The sequence below is a fragment of the Populus nigra genome, chromosome 7 (genome assembly GCF_951802175.1).
Source record: "Populus nigra chromosome 7, ddPopNigr1.1, whole genome shotgun sequence".
In the NCBI taxonomy this organism is placed as follows: Eukaryota; Viridiplantae; Streptophyta; class Magnoliopsida; order Malpighiales; family Salicaceae; genus Populus; species Populus nigra.
Window position 1 is genome coordinate 5,851,684 of NC_084858.1, and position 20,540 is coordinate 5,872,223.

At 33.8% G+C, this 20,540-nt stretch overlaps 3 protein-coding genes across 6 annotated transcripts; 2 read left to right on the forward strand and 1 right to left on the reverse strand.

Moving 5' to 3' along the window:
• The first annotated feature begins 4,916 nt into the window (after positions 1-4,916).
• LOC133698139 (uncharacterized) lies at positions 4,917-8,943 on the forward strand. 4 transcript variants are annotated; one of them, XM_062120969.1, is made up of 10 exons: positions 4,917-5,069; positions 5,557-5,618; positions 5,721-5,801; positions 6,170-6,194; positions 6,286-6,318; positions 6,415-6,536; positions 6,655-6,785; positions 7,319-7,542; positions 8,269-8,519; positions 8,622-8,943. In XM_062120969.1, the coding sequence occupies exons 2-10, from the start codon at positions 5,616-5,618 to the stop codon at positions 8,715-8,717; spliced, it is 966 nt and encodes a 321-aa protein (XP_061976953.1). In that variant the 5' UTR covers positions 4,917-5,069; positions 5,557-5,615; the 3' UTR covers positions 8,718-8,943. The 4 variants fall into 4 exon arrangements, with proteins under 4 accessions (XP_061976953.1, XP_061976955.1, XP_061976954.1 ...); XM_062120971.1 differs by having other exon boundaries at positions 5,724-5,801; XM_062120970.1 differs by lacking the exon at positions 4,917-5,069 and adding an exon at positions 5,070-5,197.
• Positions 8,944-14,404: 5,461 nt separating this feature from the next.
• On the forward strand, positions 14,405-14,895 carry LOC133699023 (small ribosomal subunit protein bTHXm-like). The gene has a single exon (XM_062122145.1). It carries the CDS (start codon positions 14,449-14,451, stop codon positions 14,731-14,733), a length of 285 nt encoding a protein of 94 aa, XP_061978129.1. The 5' UTR covers positions 14,405-14,448; the 3' UTR covers positions 14,734-14,895.
• Positions 14,896-17,151: 2,256 nt separating this feature from the next.
• Positions 17,152-19,736, reverse strand: LOC133698543 (NADH dehydrogenase [ubiquinone] 1 beta subcomplex subunit 9-like). The gene is made up of 6 exons (XM_062121497.1): positions 19,428-19,736; positions 19,286-19,327; positions 19,037-19,118; positions 18,573-18,628; positions 17,885-17,959; positions 17,152-17,405 (listed from the first exon to the last, which is right to left on the reverse strand). The coding sequence occupies exons 1-5, from the start codon at positions 19,563-19,565 to the stop codon at positions 17,918-17,920; spliced, it is 360 nt and encodes a 119-aa protein (XP_061977481.1). The 5' UTR covers positions 19,566-19,736; the 3' UTR covers positions 17,152-17,405; positions 17,885-17,917.
• Positions 19,737-20,540: the final 804 nt, after the last annotated feature.

Genomic DNA, 20,540 nt, shown 5'->3' on the forward strand with positions numbered 1-20,540 from the left:
GATTATATATTACTACATTGTAGAATAAGCATCTTTAGTGCGGAAGATTATTTATGAGTTCCAACTGGATTGAAATCTTATCTTCGGATGCTGGATGTAGGTTGACCTTCTTCTACTCCACAAATCTCAGGATGCTTGCCGTGGGCAAATCATGAGGGGCTAGGACTGCAAAATCAAGCGTATACTTGGTGTAAAATAGCGTATCTGTAGCGAAGACGATGTACATATTTGGATTCAAGGAATAACACAGTACTAGGTTGTTTTGGCTCAACTGCATTCAACATGTTCTGTGACTGTCTTGTAGGTTACTCAGAAGACTGCTGTGTTCCTATTACGTACCCGGTACCAAATTTCTGTGTTGTTGCATGTATACGACCAGCTCTCATGGGGTTGATGATTAATTTAGCGCTTTCTAATTAGCTCTCCGCTTGATCTTCTTATTGGTCCCCGTAGTATTGAACACATTAATGTGTATAAATGCATGAAAAAACGAGGGATTCTATACGTAGAGCCAATTAGTCTGTCTTTTTATTAAAGAATCTGCAAGACTGATATGCTAGCTTTCAGGATTTTTTTTCTGATAACATTTTAACCTTGATGTCTGCCCAATGTCTTTCAGAGGATTTTCTGAAGTTACAACCTATGCGAATCCACTGGAGTAATGTTAAGAAATTCCATCAGACTATAGCTAGTCTTGTTGGGGGAAACGTATGCGGTTGAATTTCATTTGAAATTTATTTCTTAATACTTAAAAAAATTTCAATATGAGAAATCTCTGAATTAAATTCAATTTAGAGGGTTATAAACACGCCACAAAGCATAACTATATATTTTCTTAACATTGGCTGGTCCTACATTTGAGTTAAAGATGCTGGCATAGAAAATTAAGCTACATGTGTTCTCAACTGAGCGGAACGAGTTCAATTCACGGGACATTAATGCATGCCATGAAGAATAAGACTTCTTAAAATGTCTATTTCTGTTATGTTTGGAATAAGAACAAAGCACAGTATGTATTTACCTTTCTTTTCTGGTCGGTTTTTCAACTGTTGTGTCCAAGTCAGTCAATCTACTCTTCTCAAGAACATGAGCTCTTTCGAAAAAAGAGTAGGGAAATCCTTGCAGAGACGCTAATTGTATTCGGATTTAGACAGACAGAATCGATGGAGTTAATGTGCTGATGCTGTCGATGACTTAGAAACATGCAGGTTGTTCTTGTGATTGTAATCAGCGAAGCGTTTATAATCTATGAATAGAGATTGATTTGGGGATTAAAGAAAACTTGCCCTTAAGATTCATCCGAAAAGAAATGTAATTTTAATGATGTGCAAGATAATTCGAGAGTTTCTTTCACCAAAAAAATAAAAGAATTGTTAACAAAGATGATTGGCTACTGTGACAATTGTTTCCTTCGGTTGCATTTTGAACATTGTTCAAGTAGTTTTGTCTTGTTTATGAGAGTATGGTAATGATTGTTATTTAAAGTATTTTTTATTTAAAAATATATTAAAACATATTTTTTTTAATTTATTTTTAATATTATTATATTAAAATGATTTAAAAATACTAAAAAAATATTAATTTGGTGAAAAAAAATAAATTTTTTTAAATTAAAAAAAAAACATTTTTGAAACGCCAAAATAAAATCCTTTCTCAAAAGAACCACTGAATTATGCCAAGGAAAGGAAACAAATGGTTATACTAGCTCACACACCTTTGATTCCTTGAATGAACAGGTTTGAGTAAGAACAAGCATGCGCCATTAGAATTTAGAAGTGCCATGGTTATGTTGTCTTCAAGGTTGTCTAGAAATGCACCAGCAGCAACTGTAAGAAGGTCAAATATGGTTGACACTGTAAAGAGGTTGCTGAACGATGACAGTTGACACTGTAAAGAGGATGCTGCTCATAGTTGCTTTTGTGTTCAACTGCCCCGAGCTACATTTTCATTCCCTATTTTTGTACGTGCTCCCTGCTGTTGTTTTCTATCGGTCTTTCGGTGGTAAATCATGGATTTTTTTGGGTTTTAATTAGGAGTGTGTTTCTTTTTGTGTATAAAAAATATTTTTGAAAATTTTGAATTATTTTTGAATTATTATTTTTTTATGATTTTGAATGTACTAATGTTAAAAATATATTTTAAAAAATAAAAATATTATTTTAATATATTTTTAAATAATAATTATTTTAAAAAATAATAATTACTATAATGTCAAACACCATCTAAAAATAAATCAATGTAACAACAATAATTATAATTGTTTCATTAACTATAAAATAAAAAAGAACGAGGTTTTATTATAACCCTTCTCATAAAGTATTATTTATTGGAATAATATTTTGTTTTTTTAATTCATGTTTTATTTTTAATTTTATTTTTTAATATTAGATTTTTTTTCTATTTAGTTATCACACTCTCATGATACAGATTCTAGATTTGACGGATTAACCTGGTTTGGTGGGTTAACTTGGTTGACTTAGATTTTTTTTCTTTTTTTTTTCAATTTTATCCTTTAATATTGATTTAATTGAGAATTAAACTTCATGGTTTGTTTTATTTATTTTTCATTATGTTATCCTAGTCTCATGATCCAAGAATAGTGCTTAACGAGTTAACTTGAGTTGACTCGGATTGTTTTCTGTGTCTTTTATTTAATTGATTTTTTTTTAATTTTATCATTCAATATTAAGTCGATTGAGAATTGAGTTTCATAATTTATTTTGATTTGTTGTTTATAAGAATATTTTGATCTCACGATTAAAGTCACAAGTTTTGATATTTTAACCTTGATTAAATCAGGTTATTTTTTTAATTTTATTTCTAAGATGTTATATTAGTCTCATGACCAGGGTCATGAGTCCTTCAACATCGGCCTTGCTTTTTTATTGGGTTGTCATCGTCTCATGACTTGGGTCGCGAGTTTGACTAGTTAACCTAATTGACTCATTTTCTCTTTTTTTTTAATTGACTTTAAACAATTTTTTTTTTTTGCCTTTTGCTCTTTTTTAAGCTGTTTTTTTTTCTTTGTTTTTTTTAATGAATATTTTTTGTTAATGTTAAATTTTTTACCTATTTAGTCATCAAACTTTCATGACACGAGTTTCAGGTTTGACGGGTTAACCCTGATTTTTTCTAGTTTTTCTTTTTAATTAATTTTTTCGTTTAATTTAGTTTGTTGATGTTAAATTTTTTCTATTTAGTTATCAAACTTTCATGACACAGATTCTGGGTTTGACGGGTTAACCCAGCTAATTCTGGGTTAACCTGTAATTTTTTTTTTCCTATTCAGTTATCAAACTTTCATGACACGAATCCCAGATTTGACGGGTTAACCCAGTTAATTCAAATTTTAACCTAGTTAATTTAATTTTTTTTCTTTTTCTTCATTAGTTTTTTTCTTCATGTAGGCTTTTCTTTCTTTGTTTTTTTTAAATTAATATTTTTTTTGTTTAGTATTTTTGTTTTTTTTGCTTTTTTTTTCTTTTTAATTATTATTTTTTAAAAAATTAGTTTTTTAATATTAAGTTTTTTTCTATTTAGTTATCAAACTTTCATGACACGGATTCCAGGTTTAACGGATTAACCTGGTTTGACGAGTTAACCTAGTTAATTCATATTTTTTTCTATTTCTTCATTAGTTTTTTTTCTTCCTGTAGGTTTTTTTTCTTTTTAATTAATCTTTTTTTTTCACTTTAGTTTATTAATGTTAATTTTTTCCTATTTAGTTATCACACTCTCATGATACGAATCCCAGGTTTGACGGGTTAACCTGATTTGGTGGGCTAACCTAGTTGATTCAATTTTTTTTATTAGTTTTTTTCTTCTAATTTCTTCTTTAAATATTGTAATTAACTATAACTAAAAGACATCAATCTTTTTTCTTTCAATTTCATGACACGAATCCCAGGTTTGACGGGTTAAACTAGTTGATTCAAATTGTTTTTTCTTTTTCTTAAGTAATTTTTTTCTTTCAATTTTTTCTTTTAATATCGATTTGATAAAAAATTAAACTTTATGATTTGTTTTGTTTACTGTTCATTAGATTATTATGATCTCATAAGGAATTTTATTATACCCCTCCTTGCAAAGCACTATTCATCAGAATAATGCTTTGCTTTATTGTTTTTTTCTTTTCAATTAATATTTTTTTTTAATTTTATTCTGTAATATTAAACTTTTTTTCTTTTTAATTATCACATTTTTATAACAAGACCTTCCAAGCAGACTCATATCCAAGGCTCCGGGTTTGATGTTGCAACCGAACTCACTTACACTTAGGTCATGCAAGTTTAATATTATTATTAATATTATAAATATAACTTTTGGGCCAGGAGTAGCAAACAGACCCAATACTTTTAGGTATAACTTTGTAGAAAAAGCTATTACTCTTAGATTTTAATTTTTTTTGATATTTTTTAAACAAAAAAATTAACACATAACGTAGCGCGGTACACGTTTCTAGTAATCCCTATAAGAGAATAAAAGAAAGCAGCTCCCTTTTGTGATACCCATTATGCCCTCCGTAACGAACAAAGAACTTTGGACATCTAACAAGGCAACGAATTAAATCTTTGCATGTTTTCTTTATAATGATAATCACATTCATACTTTTTTGAAAAACGACCAAAGGGACTGTCCACGTGTCTTTCCCTCTCTTGCAGGGTTCATACTAGCCAATTCAGCTGGCTCGGTGTTGCTGTAATTTTTATTTTATTTTATTTATTACACCGATTATATTTCAAATCAATTTTAATATTTCAAGACTAAACAATTTTAGATTTTTTTTTGGATTATTTTAATATACTAATTTTAAAAAAATAAAAAAACATTTTAATATATTTTTAAATAAATAATATTTTAAAAAATAAGACAATAAAGAACCAGACAAAGGCCGACGACAGTAACATACTCGTCGAAGACAACGACGTGGCGTTAGCAATACGCACCGAAGAGCATCTGTCTTTTCACCTCGTAAAAAAAAAACAATTATTCGTTTCCTTATTACACAATCGTTAAAATTCCTTTCGGCTTCTCCAATCCAATTCCACTAAGGAATTGTTTTTCCTCAGGTGATTCCATTCAATTATCAATTCCATTCCCTCTCCTTTTTTCATCAGCGTCTTTTAGTTAATTAACATAAGATCTCTAGCTACTTTACAGTTACTTGCTCTCTAATCCGACCACAACCTGAGTTAAGGTTGTCTTTCTAAAAGAATTTGGCTTATAAATTCTCTAATTCGAGCTAAATTTTAATTTCTGTTATTTTAATGCTATAAATTGAAACACGGGAGTTTCAATTTTGCTTTCCTTTTTTTTGTACTGTTTATTAGCAGGGGAAAAGAGGTTTTTTTATGGTTTTTTTTTAATTTGAAACTGTGATTGATTTCTATTTTGAGCTCCGTATTTTGAATGAAATTCAAATGCTTGACTATAACCCACTCTCTATTACTATTTAGCTTGTTCTGGGTTTTAATAAATTTTGAAAAAGCTGTGCACTTGATTTTAATTGAATGTGCATTTTAGATTTACACATTTGTTGCTGTCTTGTTTGAATAGGGAGCGGGAAGGTTGATTGATTGCTCCTTTTTTTCTATTTGCTTTGCTCAAAGTACAAAATGGTATGTTTTTCTTCATGATGGTTATGCCTTGTTCAACTCTTAATTGAAAATTGTTGCTTGAGATTATATAATATATTTTTTGGTGTTTTGTGTGTGGAGCAGCAGTTTTTCGATGGATATGGATATCGCGGGACATCGTTTGAGCAGACATATCGATGTTACCCTGCTTCATTTATTGAAAAGGTTGGGATTTTTTTTTTCTCCTTCTGTTGGTTCAGTTCACTGATATGATTTTGAGGTGTTCAATAGAAGAATGGCTGTGATCGTTTGTTTATTAATTGGCATTGTTCTGAGTTTTGGGTTATGAGGCTTTAAATTTTATGGCAACTGTCTACTCATTGGGAAAAAAGCTTTGTTTCTAGTGCTGCAAAGGACTATGTAGATATGATAAACAGTAGCTGAACTAGCCTTTCTTCCAAACTAGTAGAACTTAGGATAGTCTATGTGTATTATTCTTCCACTCTGCTTTATTTTGAGCCAAGCATTATATCACCAATTGCCAAGGTAACTCTCTGATGACACTGATTTGATTCTTTTTAACTGCCATGCAGCCACAAATTGAAAGCGGTGATAAAAGTAAGTCTTCAAAATCATATTTGGGTATACATACTTCTTTCTTTTACACTTTAACAATCCCTTGATGTTGCTCTTATTTCTATTGTTACAGTTATAATGCCTCCCTCAGCTCTTGACCGTCTTGGTTAGTTGTTTTAATGGTGTTTTTTTATTTTTATTTTGGATTGTAATTGAGCCATGATTGAGACCTATAATGCCAATTCTGGATGAAATCCTGCAGCATCTCTGCATATAGATTATCCAATGTTGTTTGAGCTTCGGAATGCTGCTGCGGAGCGGGTGTCTCACTGTGGGGTTCTGGAGTTTATTGCAGAGGAAGGCATGATTTATATGCCATACTGGGTAGGGATTGGATTTCTTTTTGGATTATTCTTGGCATATTTATTTTGATTTTTTTGTATCCCAATTAAAGAATTAGACATCAAAATCTTCAATAGCTGATTTTTTTTTCTTTTGCCAGATGATGGAGAACCTGCTTCTACAAGAGGGAGATATAGTGCGCGTGAAAAATGTTACTCTTCCCAAGGGAAAATATGTTAAACTGCAACCTCACACAAAGGACTTTTTGGATATATCCAACCCAAAAGCTATGTGAGTTCATTTTTTTTTGTTTGAATATTAACAATAGAAAATGTATGTGCACACTAGTCACTGGCCTGGTACTGTAGTGCCAGTAATCTGAGGGATGTTGCTGTGCTAGAACCTTCAACGCAACATCTTTAGCCTAAAAATGTCTAACCAGCCCAGTTGCAGGAATTTTTCTTTCTTATGTAGCAGATTTAAATAAAGCAGTTGATATGCATTTGTAATATTCAAATAAAAAGTATTTTTCCATTCTGAGGTTTGAGCAAAAAGAGTTTCTTACATAAGCTCCACTTGTATCTTATTTCACATTCTCTATTGACTTCATGATATAAACTCTGGTCCTCTCTTGTCAAATTTGCTTTTTGGCTGGAAACTCTAGGATTAGTGGATGGGTTCACAGGATCAGATAAACCATTTTTTTTCATTCTCTCACACTTCCTTATATTCTTATTCTTCTATGTTTCATGTATGCCTACTTATGTATTTCCTTATCTAAGGTGGATATCCTGTAATATGACTGGACTTCCTTTGGCATGCAGCTTAGAGACAACATTAAGGAATTATTCCTGCTTAACCACGGGGGATAGTATTATGGTGGCATATAACAACAAGAAATACTACATAGATATTGTGGAAACAAAGCCATCAAATGCAATAAGTATCATTGAGACGGACTGTGAGGTGGACTTTGCACCTCCCCTGGATTACAAGGAGCCTGAAAAGCCTGTTGCATCTGTTTCTCCAAGCAAGGCAACCTCCCAAGGTGCATGCATATCTTTATTCTTCCATGAATTCATTTTGTAGTATTGAATCAGTTAATTTGAACAATTACAGTAGTCGTATAGAGTTGGGCACCGTTTGGGACACAGTTTGCACCGTGTTCCAGGAAATTTCATTTTGTTTTTGCTTAATTTTTTTTTTATGTTTTCAGATCGTCTTAATATGCTGATGTCAAAAATGATTTTTAAAAAATAATAAACTACACTCTTAAACACCCTCTTAGTCCAGCTCTTCATGCTTTTAATGATTGGTTGTCTTTGTATGCTTCTCCACTTATCTGAGTAAAATCTGTCTTCTGCATCAATGGCTGGAGCAGAAGCATGGAATGATTATTTTGATACATTTATAGACGAAAAGCACTTTGAAAAGCAACCGCTACTGCACTCTCAAACACCCTCTTAGTCCAGCTCTTCATGCTTTTAATGATTGGTTGTCTTTGTATGCTTCTCCACTTATCTGAGTAAAATCCGTGTCTTCTGCATCAATGGCTGGAGCAGAAGCATGGAATGATTATTGATATTTCTTGTGTTCTAATAAAAATTCTGTCATGCCTGCTGTAACAATATTTAGTTAAAGAACATAGAAAGTGATCAGAAGATTTTTTTGGGGGGGATGAAAAATGCTTGATTATGACATGGAATTTGATCAGCAAGTTGTAAAGAAGGTTTGCATTTTTCATTTTATCAAAACTTATATTTGATTCTTGCAGCTGAAGAGGTTCCAGCTGAGACTGGACCAAAATTCAACCCCTTTACGGGAACAGGTAGACGCTTGGATGGGAAACCGATGAGCTATCAGCCCCCACCAGTTTCATCAGGGTCTAAAGACAAGCAACCTGCTGTTGCCAATGACAGCAGGCAGCCTTCTCTCGGATCTATTTCAAAAAATACTGCACGCCAGTCTCAGGGAAAGCTTGTGTTTGGGTCAAATGCAAGTCGCTCTCCTAAGGAAACACAGCAGGTGCTGTTTTTCTTCCTCTAAGAAACTGCCAACCACACTGAGCCAGTGTGGAAAAGACGTTAACAACAGAACTGCAAATTGATTGTTTCTTTGATTTTGCAGGGAGCTGGAAAAGAGACCAAACAAGAGCAGACCAAAAAGGAAGAACGGCCAAAATTCCAGGCATTCTCAGGGAAAAAGTACTCATTGAAGGGTTGATTGTATTTTCCAACAATCATCGTGGTATGCGTCATACCTGGTCTGCCCTTTCTGGATCAGGAAAAAACAATAGAATTTCTATGTTGATCGAAGATGTTGTATCATCAAAAGATGGAACAGTAGGTTCTCATCTGGAAAAAGGAGTGGTGTGTTAAGCTTCAAAGTGGACATGCAATTGTGCCTTTTCCTCTGTATCCTCGTGCCAGGTAGAAACATTTCTCCGCCACCCATTTTCGTAGTCTGTTCCAGTCACTAGATTCGAAAGGTTTCCTTGGTTTTGCATGGGGAACAAAAATGACATGTTCGGGTATGACCTAATCATGTTAGATGCTCGTAGTCTTCTGCTTCAAGTTTAAACACACAAAACATTTTAAAAAAACCTAAATTAAAAAAAGACTAAATAAGCAAAATATATATATAAAAAAAATCATAGAGGAGGGATACTGTCTGAAGCTAAAAAATTATTAAAAAAAGATAATAATTAAACTAAAAAATAGAATTAGAAAATAAGAAAAAGGTAGTGATAATCTAGGTGACGCAATTGTGTTTAAAAGAAATAAGAAAAACAAATGAGTTGGGTTAGAGGCCTGATTGAGTTTAATAAATTGATTTTATTTAAATTAGATGATAAAAAATGATCGAGTTTAATAAATTGATTCTATTTGAATTAGATAATAATAAAAAAAAAACATGACAACTTAGAAAAAAAAACTTTAGAAGTATAAAATTGAATATAAAAGAAAACGAATAACCTGAGTCAACCCAAGTTAATGTGATAAACATATAACATGGGTAATTAGGGGTAAGCTAAACTAGTTCAACCTACAAAACTCGTGATCATGGTCATGATATAATAATAATCCGATAAAAAATTAAAGATAATTACAAAACCAATGTTTTTAAAAAAATGTAGAGTGAGGAATCTAGAAAAGGAAATTAGCCAAAAAAATAATGTCAACCTGCATTAAATTTTCAAACCTATGACTCGGGTCATTAAATCATAAAGTAGCATAAATGAAAAAACGTGAAACCTAATCCCTAACAAATCAAATGTTGAATAATGAAATAAGGAAAAAAATTAATTACAAAAAAGGATCTAAAATCAAAAATTATATGAGGGTGAAAATCAAAAAAATAAATAAATTAGAGGACAACAATTTTTTTATTGGAGGGTTAAATTGAAAAGAAAAATTACTTTAACAAAAGGAAAAACAAATCAAAAGAATGTTGGCAAAAATGGAAAAAATAATACACCATAAAATTTGATTAAAAGATGAAATTAAAAATCAATAAAACTTTAACAAAAATACCAAGGATACAAATTAGAAATCAAAATAATAAAAACTGAATTAGAAAAAATAATACATGACAAATTATAATTGAAGAACTAAATTCAAAACAAATAAAATTTTTATAAAATGACCAAGAAAAGAATAAAAATAAAAAGAATAAAGATTGAGATTGAAACAAACAAAACAAAGAGGATTAATATGTATTTTTAGGGGAGAAGAGTGAAAAGAAGAAATTAAAAAAATAGCTACAAGTTACAAACCACTCATCTTTCATCGGCACACACTTTACCAAGAGAAAAAGGATGCAGCGACGCTTCCAAAGAGATGTCAAGAGGTGGCATTTGATAGAAAGACGTCGCTGCACATGTCTCCCGAAAGATGCGGTTGCATCCACTCATTAGTGCCGGTGTCATGCACCAACAACTTTCTTTTTAATATTTTAAATCATTGAAAAACAAAAATACCCTTGTACCCACTCAAAATTTTTTTTAAAAAAACCATAAAACAGATAAAAACACCCTCCAAATAAAATTTTAAAAACATTTGATCCTGAGAGTATTTAAATACTTCTATTGTTCATTTAAAAAAAATTATCACAAAGCTCCTAGGCAAAAGGTTTTTTTTTTTCTAAAAAATTATTTTAGTAATTTTACTATTAAAAAATACACTTGTATCCCTATAAACAGACAAAAACACCCATATTGCAAGGCTTTATTTTGTGCTAAGAGGGGTAAAATGGAGAAAACACCGTGGGTTCACTTTGACATTCAAAGTGTTTTCCCACACATTTTAGAGTTTCTTTTAATATAATTTTTATCCTCGTTTCCTTCAACATGATTAATTGAGGAGTATAGATTTGGATTTTTGGATTTGTCAAGCTGCCCATTATGCCAAAGTGATGGAATGTTGTTAGCTACCATCCAAGCAATGTCTCGATATTCCTTCCTCGACCAGCATTTCTACTGGAAATTTTTCATAATCTTTAGGCCTGGAACCATGAATGTTGTCATCTCGTGTTCTTCAAGCTCGGCTACCTGGCCTGGAACAGTTCTTACTTTAGCCTTGACAATCAACCTGTTGATAGCTACTTATATTAGTGGGAAAAAATGCAACAATTACGCGCAAAGTGGTAATCTAGTTGAACAAAAAAATGCAAGGCTCAGCAAGTTAATGCCTAACAGAACATCATTCTGAGAAAAAAATTGCTCAGTTCCAGAGGACCAAAAAAACATGCTTCAAATGCAGATATATAACTTCTTTCATCCATCTCTATATTTTGAGTCTATGCCTCTCTGGTGTTGGTAGAAGCTTGATTCTCACATCAAAGAATAGCCATGCAAGCCACAAATGAGCTGTCTCGATTCTCATGAAAGAATGGTTTTAAGAGCATCTTTCACACGAGGATATTTAAACTGGAAACCCAACTCTTTGGCTCTAGCAGGAAGAACCCTCTGTCCATCCAATACCTGCAACGAACCCAACATGCCTGTTTCAGCACTGTGCCATGTGGAGGAAAACGAGAAGAAACAGAAGGTGTGCTAGTCCTTACAGCCGTAGCACCTTCTCCGAGGACTGCTTTGAGGTCAAAATCGGGCGGCTGCAGGAAGCCACGACGGCCGGCCCATACCATTTCCCAATCGTTCACACATCTCAGCCAATCGAACAGGATTTGGTGCAGCTCCATTGATGACTCCTGGCATTAGGTTAATAGAGCTGATTTCAATTATTGTGAAGTTCTACATTAAAGAGTGCTGAAGTTATGTCCAACAAAAAGACTCCATTACCATGGAAAACAAGCTCATATGGGAAGGAAGTGCAATTCTGCTTTGGGAATGTACAAAGATATCCACAGAGAAGCATGACTTCATAAATCTAACGCTTCTTAAGATTCACTGAGGGAATATAAATCTCACACAATCGATTCAAATGAATAAAGGACCATGTCCGATTCCAAGTTTATATATGTAGCACAAGAACCCAAAACGCCAGATTATCTGGTATGGAATGTGCAAGACAAACATATCTTACAATCGTAAGGTTGAGTTGCTCCCATAAATGTGCAGTTGAGAATAGAAGGATAAAAAACTATACTTGTTAGACCAACCCGATGTCTAACTTAAAAAAGTATGTTGGTCATTAGGTTGTTGAGTCAACTTATATCACCGGGCCAATTATTTTCTTTTTAAAATGATATTTTTTTAAAATAAAAATTATTGGTATTAACCTAGTTGAGTTTGAATAAATTAAGAGTTACGAGTCAACCTATCACAATAATCAAGTTTGACCAGATCAATATCTTTTCTAGTTCAAATTAAAATTTGCCCAAATTAAGATACAAGTTATGGGTTAAGCATGAAAAAAAAAAAAACTCATCAACAATTTATTTCCCTTATTTTCCATGTGAAATAAAGACAAGAAAACCATTTTTTGAAAAAAGAAGAGTACCTTAATAAGAGGGTTTTGTCAAGGCTTCATAAATGAGATTCACAATGTCGTTCCGGTGAATCCAGGAGAGCCTGCATAGAAACAAGAACATCATAGGGGACGTTCATCAATGATCACTATACTGATTGCTTACATTTGAGATGAACTTATTGGATTAAAAAGAACTAAAAAAAAATTAATTCTTTCAAGTTCTGTGAGAGAAATAATAAGGAAGAAGATGTTCAAACAACCATGATAAAAATGTCGTTTGACTTCTTCCACAGGGACTAGGTTCAGAAATTATGCCAGGGGACATTTTGATTCGGAAATACAAGGCTTATGAGAGTTTCTAAGAAAAATGGTTCTTCCAGAATGCTAATCAATGGTAACTTGGTAGCAGAAAGCTTGTTTTCTCTCTCTTTTTTTTTTACAAATAATCACTTATCATTGTTGTCCAGAGTCAAAGATCCATCGGCAAACATCATGAATAAAAAAATTATTTTAGCTTAAAAAAAACAAACAAATACATGAAAAGACAGAATATCATTTAAAAGAACTATTAGGTATAGTTGTAAAACTCGAATCGGCTTGACGGATCATCTCATAACCTGATCGACTCGGGATTTGAATTGGTTTAGGATGAAAAGGATAATAGAAAAAAAATCCTAGTTAACTAACTAACCAGGTCGACTCGAACCTGATCCATTGAAAACAAGACCCTAAATTCATTGATTTTGTTTTTAATTTTTTAAAAAACTACATTGTTTTAATCTTTAAAAATAATAATTGAGGGTTAACTCTCTCGGCTTGCCCTGCAACTATGCTATAAGATGAATGCTTCTATCTTTGAAAATTCCAAGTAGGAACAATCCCCAGTCATTATTATGTGAAGTAAATTACAATTTTTATTTTTATTTTTATTTAAAGAACATGTATACCTTCTGGGTGTGATCAGTGACACAGCATATCCTTGATCTCTTAGAGCCATGAACCTGGAACAAAAGTTAACATACACATTGCCTAAGCAAACAAGAATCCCAATGCTTCAAAACAAGAAAACTATAAACAATGTGAAGGCAAGTAGAGATAGAGTTGCTCCATGTTAAAGTAGTGACTCTACTTAACACCAACTCCATTTTTAACGATCAGAAGCAACATTTTGCTGTCTCTGTGTCTGTGTATGGGGCTACAATGGTGGGTTTTGTTCCATGAATTCTCACGAATTGGCCCAATTTCGCTCATGAAATTCTCCTACAAAATCCAACCATCAAACTACTTAAAAGGACCAATTTGATCCATGATACAGATCATATCCCGCCATTCGAAAGTGTATACACTTGAGAAATTATCTAATACTTCCTGACATTGTAGTCCCTTCTTCTTACATTACATAAAACCAGAGCTCATCAAATTGTCCTTTTGTTACTATAAAGATGGCAAGTTTAGTCCCTGTTGTCTTTGGTTCAGGATAGAAGGCTGGAAGCAAGTTACGATAAATTAAAATCAAGAGGTTGTTGACTACTAAGACTTGAGATCTTAAATTCACAATATAATGCTTTTTTAAAATATTTATTAAAACATATTTTCTAGATTGTGAAGACGTTAAGATTTAGAATTCAAAATTAATATATTTATTAAAAAATATTAATGTTCAGATAATTCCTTCGTTATAAAAAAAATAAGATGAATTAAAGCAATAAATGGTCTGATATATGAGTGAATTCAGCCTGGATTATTGGAAAATTAATAAATTGGCCTATCATAATCATAATTTAATTTAGATTAGATAAGAGCAAGCAAGCGCACAAATGGGAACAGATTAGAAAACAAGATAAGCTAAATAAGTAAAGACCTGATAGGCCCATAAAGCAAAAAAGAAACCCAGAAAGAAATACTCTAGCACTTTAGATTGGCCCATTAATATTACAAAAAGGCCCACCCATTCCTGAAAAACAAACTAAAACCTCGCAAACTTCACTTCACAGAAGAAGGGGATAATCACTAATCAGTGAGAAATGGCGACGGTGATGCAGTGGTGCGGCGCAGTAGCGAGGAGGGGGATGGTGGGTCAGAGATCAGCGTTATTCTCAACATCATCAGAAACATCAGTATCAAGCGGTGCAGCAGCGATGGCGCCAAACCTTTGTGGAAGAGGGGACAAGAAAACGAAGAGAGGGAAAAGATTTAAAGGAACGTATGGAAACGCGAGGCCAAAGAAGGAGAAGAAGATTGAAAGAATTAAAGATAAAGTTGAGGTGCCCAGGTCCACCCCTTGGCCTCTCCCTTTCAAGCTCATTTAATAAAAATTATATAAATTGTTATTTCTAGCAGCTGCCCCCCTTTTCTTTTCAGGATTTGAGGTAGTTAGCATCGTGTACATTGGATGTGGGCTTTTGATGAAATTGTGTTTTGTAGTGTTTTTTCCAGAAAAAAAAATATGTTTCTTTTGAGTTCGGTTCAAACGTTGAATTTGTCTTTCTCTTTGGTATGTTTTGGAGGGTTTTTTCTTCAATTTTATTTGGATTCCTGTTAATTCGAGGGACTTGTAGAACTGGGATTTGAGGTTTTTCGGTGTAAGGAGAATTTATCTACAAGTGGATTGATCTGTTCTTTGTTTTAGAGATGGTTAAAGTGGCGAAGAGTCTGGTTGAGCACAAATGTAAGTCAATTTTAGCCTGGAAAGAACAAAAAAAAAGGTGGTTATGTGGAGAACTGTAAAATGGACTTAATAAGATAGTTATCAGACAATTCAGTTTCTCCTTAAAACGAGTGTATTGTCTTGAAGATGAAATTCGATAGTTTTAGTCATGGTAAATATTAGTTTCTGATACTTATCAATGCAGATTCCTCTTAGTGTGAAAAACCTAAATAACTTAGGTTCGAACTTTTTTGTGATTGAGAAAAATCTGATGACAAGAGGACTGAACTGATCATGCTCAGTAAGATTGTATCTGAGTGGATCTAGAATTCTAGATGTAGTATGTAGTAGTCACGTGGAACAGAACCTTGGCACCACTGCTTTAGCCTTGATGAATGCAAATTCCTTTTTTTTCTCTTTTGCAATTGGCTTAGTAAATCCAGTCCTAGCTCTGCTAGTGGAGCAACTCCAGTGGCGAAATAAATTAACTGCCCGCAGAGCGTGAGCAATTGTAATCTCTAGATTTTTCATTCTAGTGAGATGTGTCTAAGTCGGTGAGCATATACATGAAGGAGATTTAAGATAGGATGGTAGAACAAAATGACTAGATATACAAGTCTTAACAGAACCTCTCTTGATTTCATTGTTTTTGCGATTGAAGACAGTTTTTTGTATTCTGTTTACATGTTTCAACCATTCCCGTTGGCATGTATAATTGGATGGAATTAAGATAGAGTTCAATTGTGCAACCATCTGAATTAGATTTGCCCTTTGTTTGATAAGTTGTCAAGACTTGAAGTTTATTGTCTTATCCTGGACTAGGACGAACTAGTTGCATCAGAAGAAGCTACCCTCGGAGCAACTTTAAGAGAGCCTAACTAGACAAGATTCTTAATACATTCTGCTTTTTTACCTTCATTACTTCCAGCTTCCTCCTGCAATTGCTCTGAGAGATTTAGAAATAAGTCCGCTACTATTGGTATCCCCAGTATCAGAAACAAGCAGGCGAAGAGCATAGTTAGAGTTCCCATACAAAAGGCCCAGTCGGCATCAGCAACATACCTGCTTGAATGTTTTGCGAGTTTGAATCCACTAAAGATTGCAAATAGGAGCATTAAAATAGCAACAATCGACAGGGTTATTCGCATTATTGTTGCATGTACGGCAGCAGTACCCCAATGCTTCACCTTCCACATTCTTGCCCTTGCCTCTTCGTCATCCATAGGACAGGGCAATAGAAATAACTGACCCAGATGTAAGAAGGTTTGATAAAGGAGCTTGCCCAAATTTCAGCCTAGAGAAAAATGTTAGTATATGCATATAAAAAGCCTGTGTCTCTGTTTGATCCAACAGATAAGTAGATCATGCGTTCTTTACATTTTTCTGCAGCATTGCACATCCATTGCCTCTTGTGTCACCCAACAAATTGGAAAGCCATGTTCTTCTCATTTTATTTTTATGCCCACTCTCGAGACGCACCAACTTCTTTTGGTTCTTGTTTGATGCGTGACATGGCTAAATTTTTTGGCACCGACCTTATGATGTGGTAATTCTTAGCTATAGCCAGTTATTTCCCTCTCATTGTTGGACAGTTTACAAGATTTCAAGGCATAATTCTTATTTTTTTTTTACGTTTTTATATTATTTTTATATACTGTTATTGAAAATAAATTTTAAAAAATAAAAAATATTATTTTAATATATTTTTAAATAAAAATTACTTTAAAAAACAAAATAACATTCATTTTCCCCCTCCTCCCAAGCTCTCAGCTTTGAGCCTCTCCTTTGTAACCAAAAAACAGAAAACCTTTCCTAGCTCCCCTCCTCAAACTGCTGTTAGACCATCACTAACCAGTTTCAGACGATCCAGGGCCGCTAATGAGAATATTAACAATTACTACTGGCTTATCAAGAAGAGAGAATCGTGTTTTAACTAATGTACTGTTTGTTTTGAAAACGCCTGTCAGTAGGCTCAAGCAGAGCGTACGAGTTTTTCCAGATTCAGCAAGTTCACGCTCCATTCTAACCATACCAGGAATCCAGTTGCTGTCCTATGCTTCAGAGTTCAAACACGAAAAAATATGAAAAATAAACAAATTAAACAAGTTACTATTCACTTTAAGGATCCAATGCCTTAGCAATCCAGTTATGCACCATCTCATGAATGCTTGGTACTTCAAGAGCACATATCCTTTCTTCATAGAAAAAAGCCAGATACATAAAATGAAAAACGGGAACATGCATAATGTCCAATTTCTGCCTTGACTGAATAGCACAAAGCTGATGCTAGCTTCTATCACATTATCTCCGGCAGCAGTCATAGATCATCTCAATCTGCACAGGAGACAAAGTTGCAGTTGTTGTAAGAACAATAGAGCTCCTCCAACTTCAATGTTAGAGGAATGCCAAGGAGAAGACAACTCAATCCAATACTTAATGCTAGTTCTTCAAGAAGCAAAATGCTAAGTGAAAAAAAAATTGTAGGAGCCAGCAAGAGGAGTTACTATATACAATCTCCCAATTCATAAGCACATCACACCCACGAGACTCCAAACAAAACCACATGCAGGTTGCCCAGCAAGCCTCATTGATCTCTTTTTTAATCTTTTGATCACTATGTTGCATAAAGTAATTGGAACAGATAAAAATTCCACCAATACTAATTTCGAGAACAAGAAGATGCCGATCCCATATACATTACCATCAGACCAGATTGGGAATTGGATCAATATAGATACATCCAGGTGCAAGTTTCTTGAGAAACTAGAGCAGGCAATAACACTATATGTCAAGAGAATGATTAAAGTGCTAACCTTTATTTTTCGCCATGCAAAAAGAAGTGGGCTTTAGTCATTATCTTCTCGGCCATAGTTATACACTATCTCAATCTGCAATACTACCAAATTATTAGAAAGGGAAAAGGCACAAAGCACAAAAAGCATAGCTACTTCGATGAAGTTGTTAATGTTCGTGCCAAATATCCACCAGTAATTGGTGCGATCACCTATCAAATATAAGCAACTGTTCAAAGATGCACTCAAAAAACAAAACAGTGGAATTCCTTCTGGAAGAAGCCCAGGCGAACCCAAGGAATGTGCATTTTTAAGAATATAGGCCAGCCTGATAAGATGATACCTAGCACCAAGGCATAATGTTATTCTTAAGAACCAAATACACCAGTCTTCCAGTTTTCTAATTTGGACCAATCTGTGTTCACTGGGCTTAACTTTTACTAGGGTCAATCACATATAAATCCCCAATACAAAGCTTGCAATGATGGACAATGTTCTTTACTTTTCACATTAATAGAATTTATCCAATTTAGCTACTAAATAAGAATGAGATATTAATGCTCAGCTATCCAAGATTTTATGTGCATCCATGTACTTACACGATGCAGATGCACAACACAAGAAGCCAACGAAAAGTAATCGACTACAAAAGTTCCATGTTGTCTGCCACATGAACAATAAAAATTAAATAATTAATCATGATCGTTACCCCTTCAGGTGGAGTCGGGTTCCGAGTGAACTTGCTACCGCCAGGAGCCCAAGGTACTGTACACAAATAAGATCAGGACCTGAGAATGCTATCTATAAGCTTAAAAACTAAAGCATTACTGTCACAAAAAAGCTTCATAACTTCTAAAAACCACATGAATCAATTACGTCCACAAAGGGAAAAAAGTTATTCAATTAATTTAACACCTTGCGACTTCCCTCCCTTTAAAGTCCCCTCTTTTCACATTTTCATTGCACATTGGAACCTGTCATTCAAAAGCTGCGACTAGAGAAGATGCTACTCTTTTCTTTTTGTTTGAGTTTAACTATCTGTTAAGACCCAAACTTGACGCTGTCCAAATCACCCTCTTTGCTCACTCAATTTGCCCACCATTTTAACACTTGTCTTAATTCAACCCTACCTTCCCAGGAAACCACAAACCAGTAAACGAAAAAATTAAATACCAATATAAGGATCAGGGTGCCGCCACTTATTGTACTGTGCCTCGCCATCAGCTATCATTCTATCAATTGTATCCGGATCTTCCTACAATTCCAATTACAGTTCCAAGAGTAGGCAAAAAAAAAATCAGAATCCCTGAATAAAATGCCTAATTAAAGAGTTAAAAAAAATTAACAGTCTGAATTAAAAAAAAATATAAAACCAGATTAAGATGTCAAACATAATCCTAGGCATTCCAATTTCCAACGAACCACGTGTTTGCTTGTTTCGAACCTCGCGCGCAGAAGATCGGCCTGGTCGCAGAAATTAAAACAAAATGGAGAGTTAATTAGTAAGAAAACAGAGCAGCAAGATCTAATCGAAGAATGAGTGTGAGCGATTAGAAATGGGTACGTCTTCGTAAAAGAGGTGGCGATGGACTGCCCAGTTAAGAGTGTCTTTGAGAGCACGGCGGTAGAGGATTCTCACTCTCTCCTTCTGTGCTGCTCTTCGACCCAGGTAGCCCGCTACTGTTGCTGCTGCGACGCTCATCTCTCTCTCTCTCTCTCTCTCTCTCTCTCTCTCTCTCTCCCCTCCAAAGGCTTCTTAGTTTCTCGCTGCAGAAGCTATGAGGAGAATCAAATGTCAGGCAAGCGCTGTGAAAGTAAACCTACAACGGCATCGTTTTCTTAATAATTTAGAAGCTAGAAAGTACTCCACTTTCATTATTAGACCTGGCCCTCGAGATGAGACCTTGCAAGTTTTTGTATCTGCAGGACCACGTCCATCAAGAATTTTCTGAACTCAAGGATCCGGCCCACCCTATGAACAGATGCGAGCGTTTGTTTATAATTTTACACGCATGTATTTACATATCTTTTTTCATCATTTTAATCACATATCATGAGTGATTTTTGATACCTCAGTAAATTTTTGTATATATTCTTTTAAAAAAAATTCGATTGAGAAAAACGCATGGATATAGTTTTTCCAAACTCTTGGATGTGGTGGGTTATCAAATCCAGCGAAGTGATCTAGTGTTTTGCTAGGCTAACAAAGTAGAACTAGAATGTATCTTCCACAGGTTCAAGCCCAAGGATTTTTGCAATCACACCTGGATGTGGTTGAGCGCTCCATCTTCATCTAGGTCTAACGTGTGGTCGGATTCACTACATTCATAAATTCAAATATTATGTATGAATTTAATGCCACACCTCCATAGATTTTACATAATCTTAAAGGGATTATTTGTTAACAAATAAACTTAATTAAATAAATCTACACTTCACCAATACCATTAAGTGTATTAAAATCTCTCATGACCCATCATGTCTCCATTTCTTAGCTTGATAAAATGGATGGAACACAATTCATAATATAAAATTAATTTATAAAGGTGAAATAACTTTTAAACCTCTCTACTCTAGCAAAATAACAAGATTGAGGAGTTACAAATACTCTCTAAAACACTAAGGTAAAAGTTTCACAATCTATTCATTCTCAATATTTTTAGTACATATATTTTCA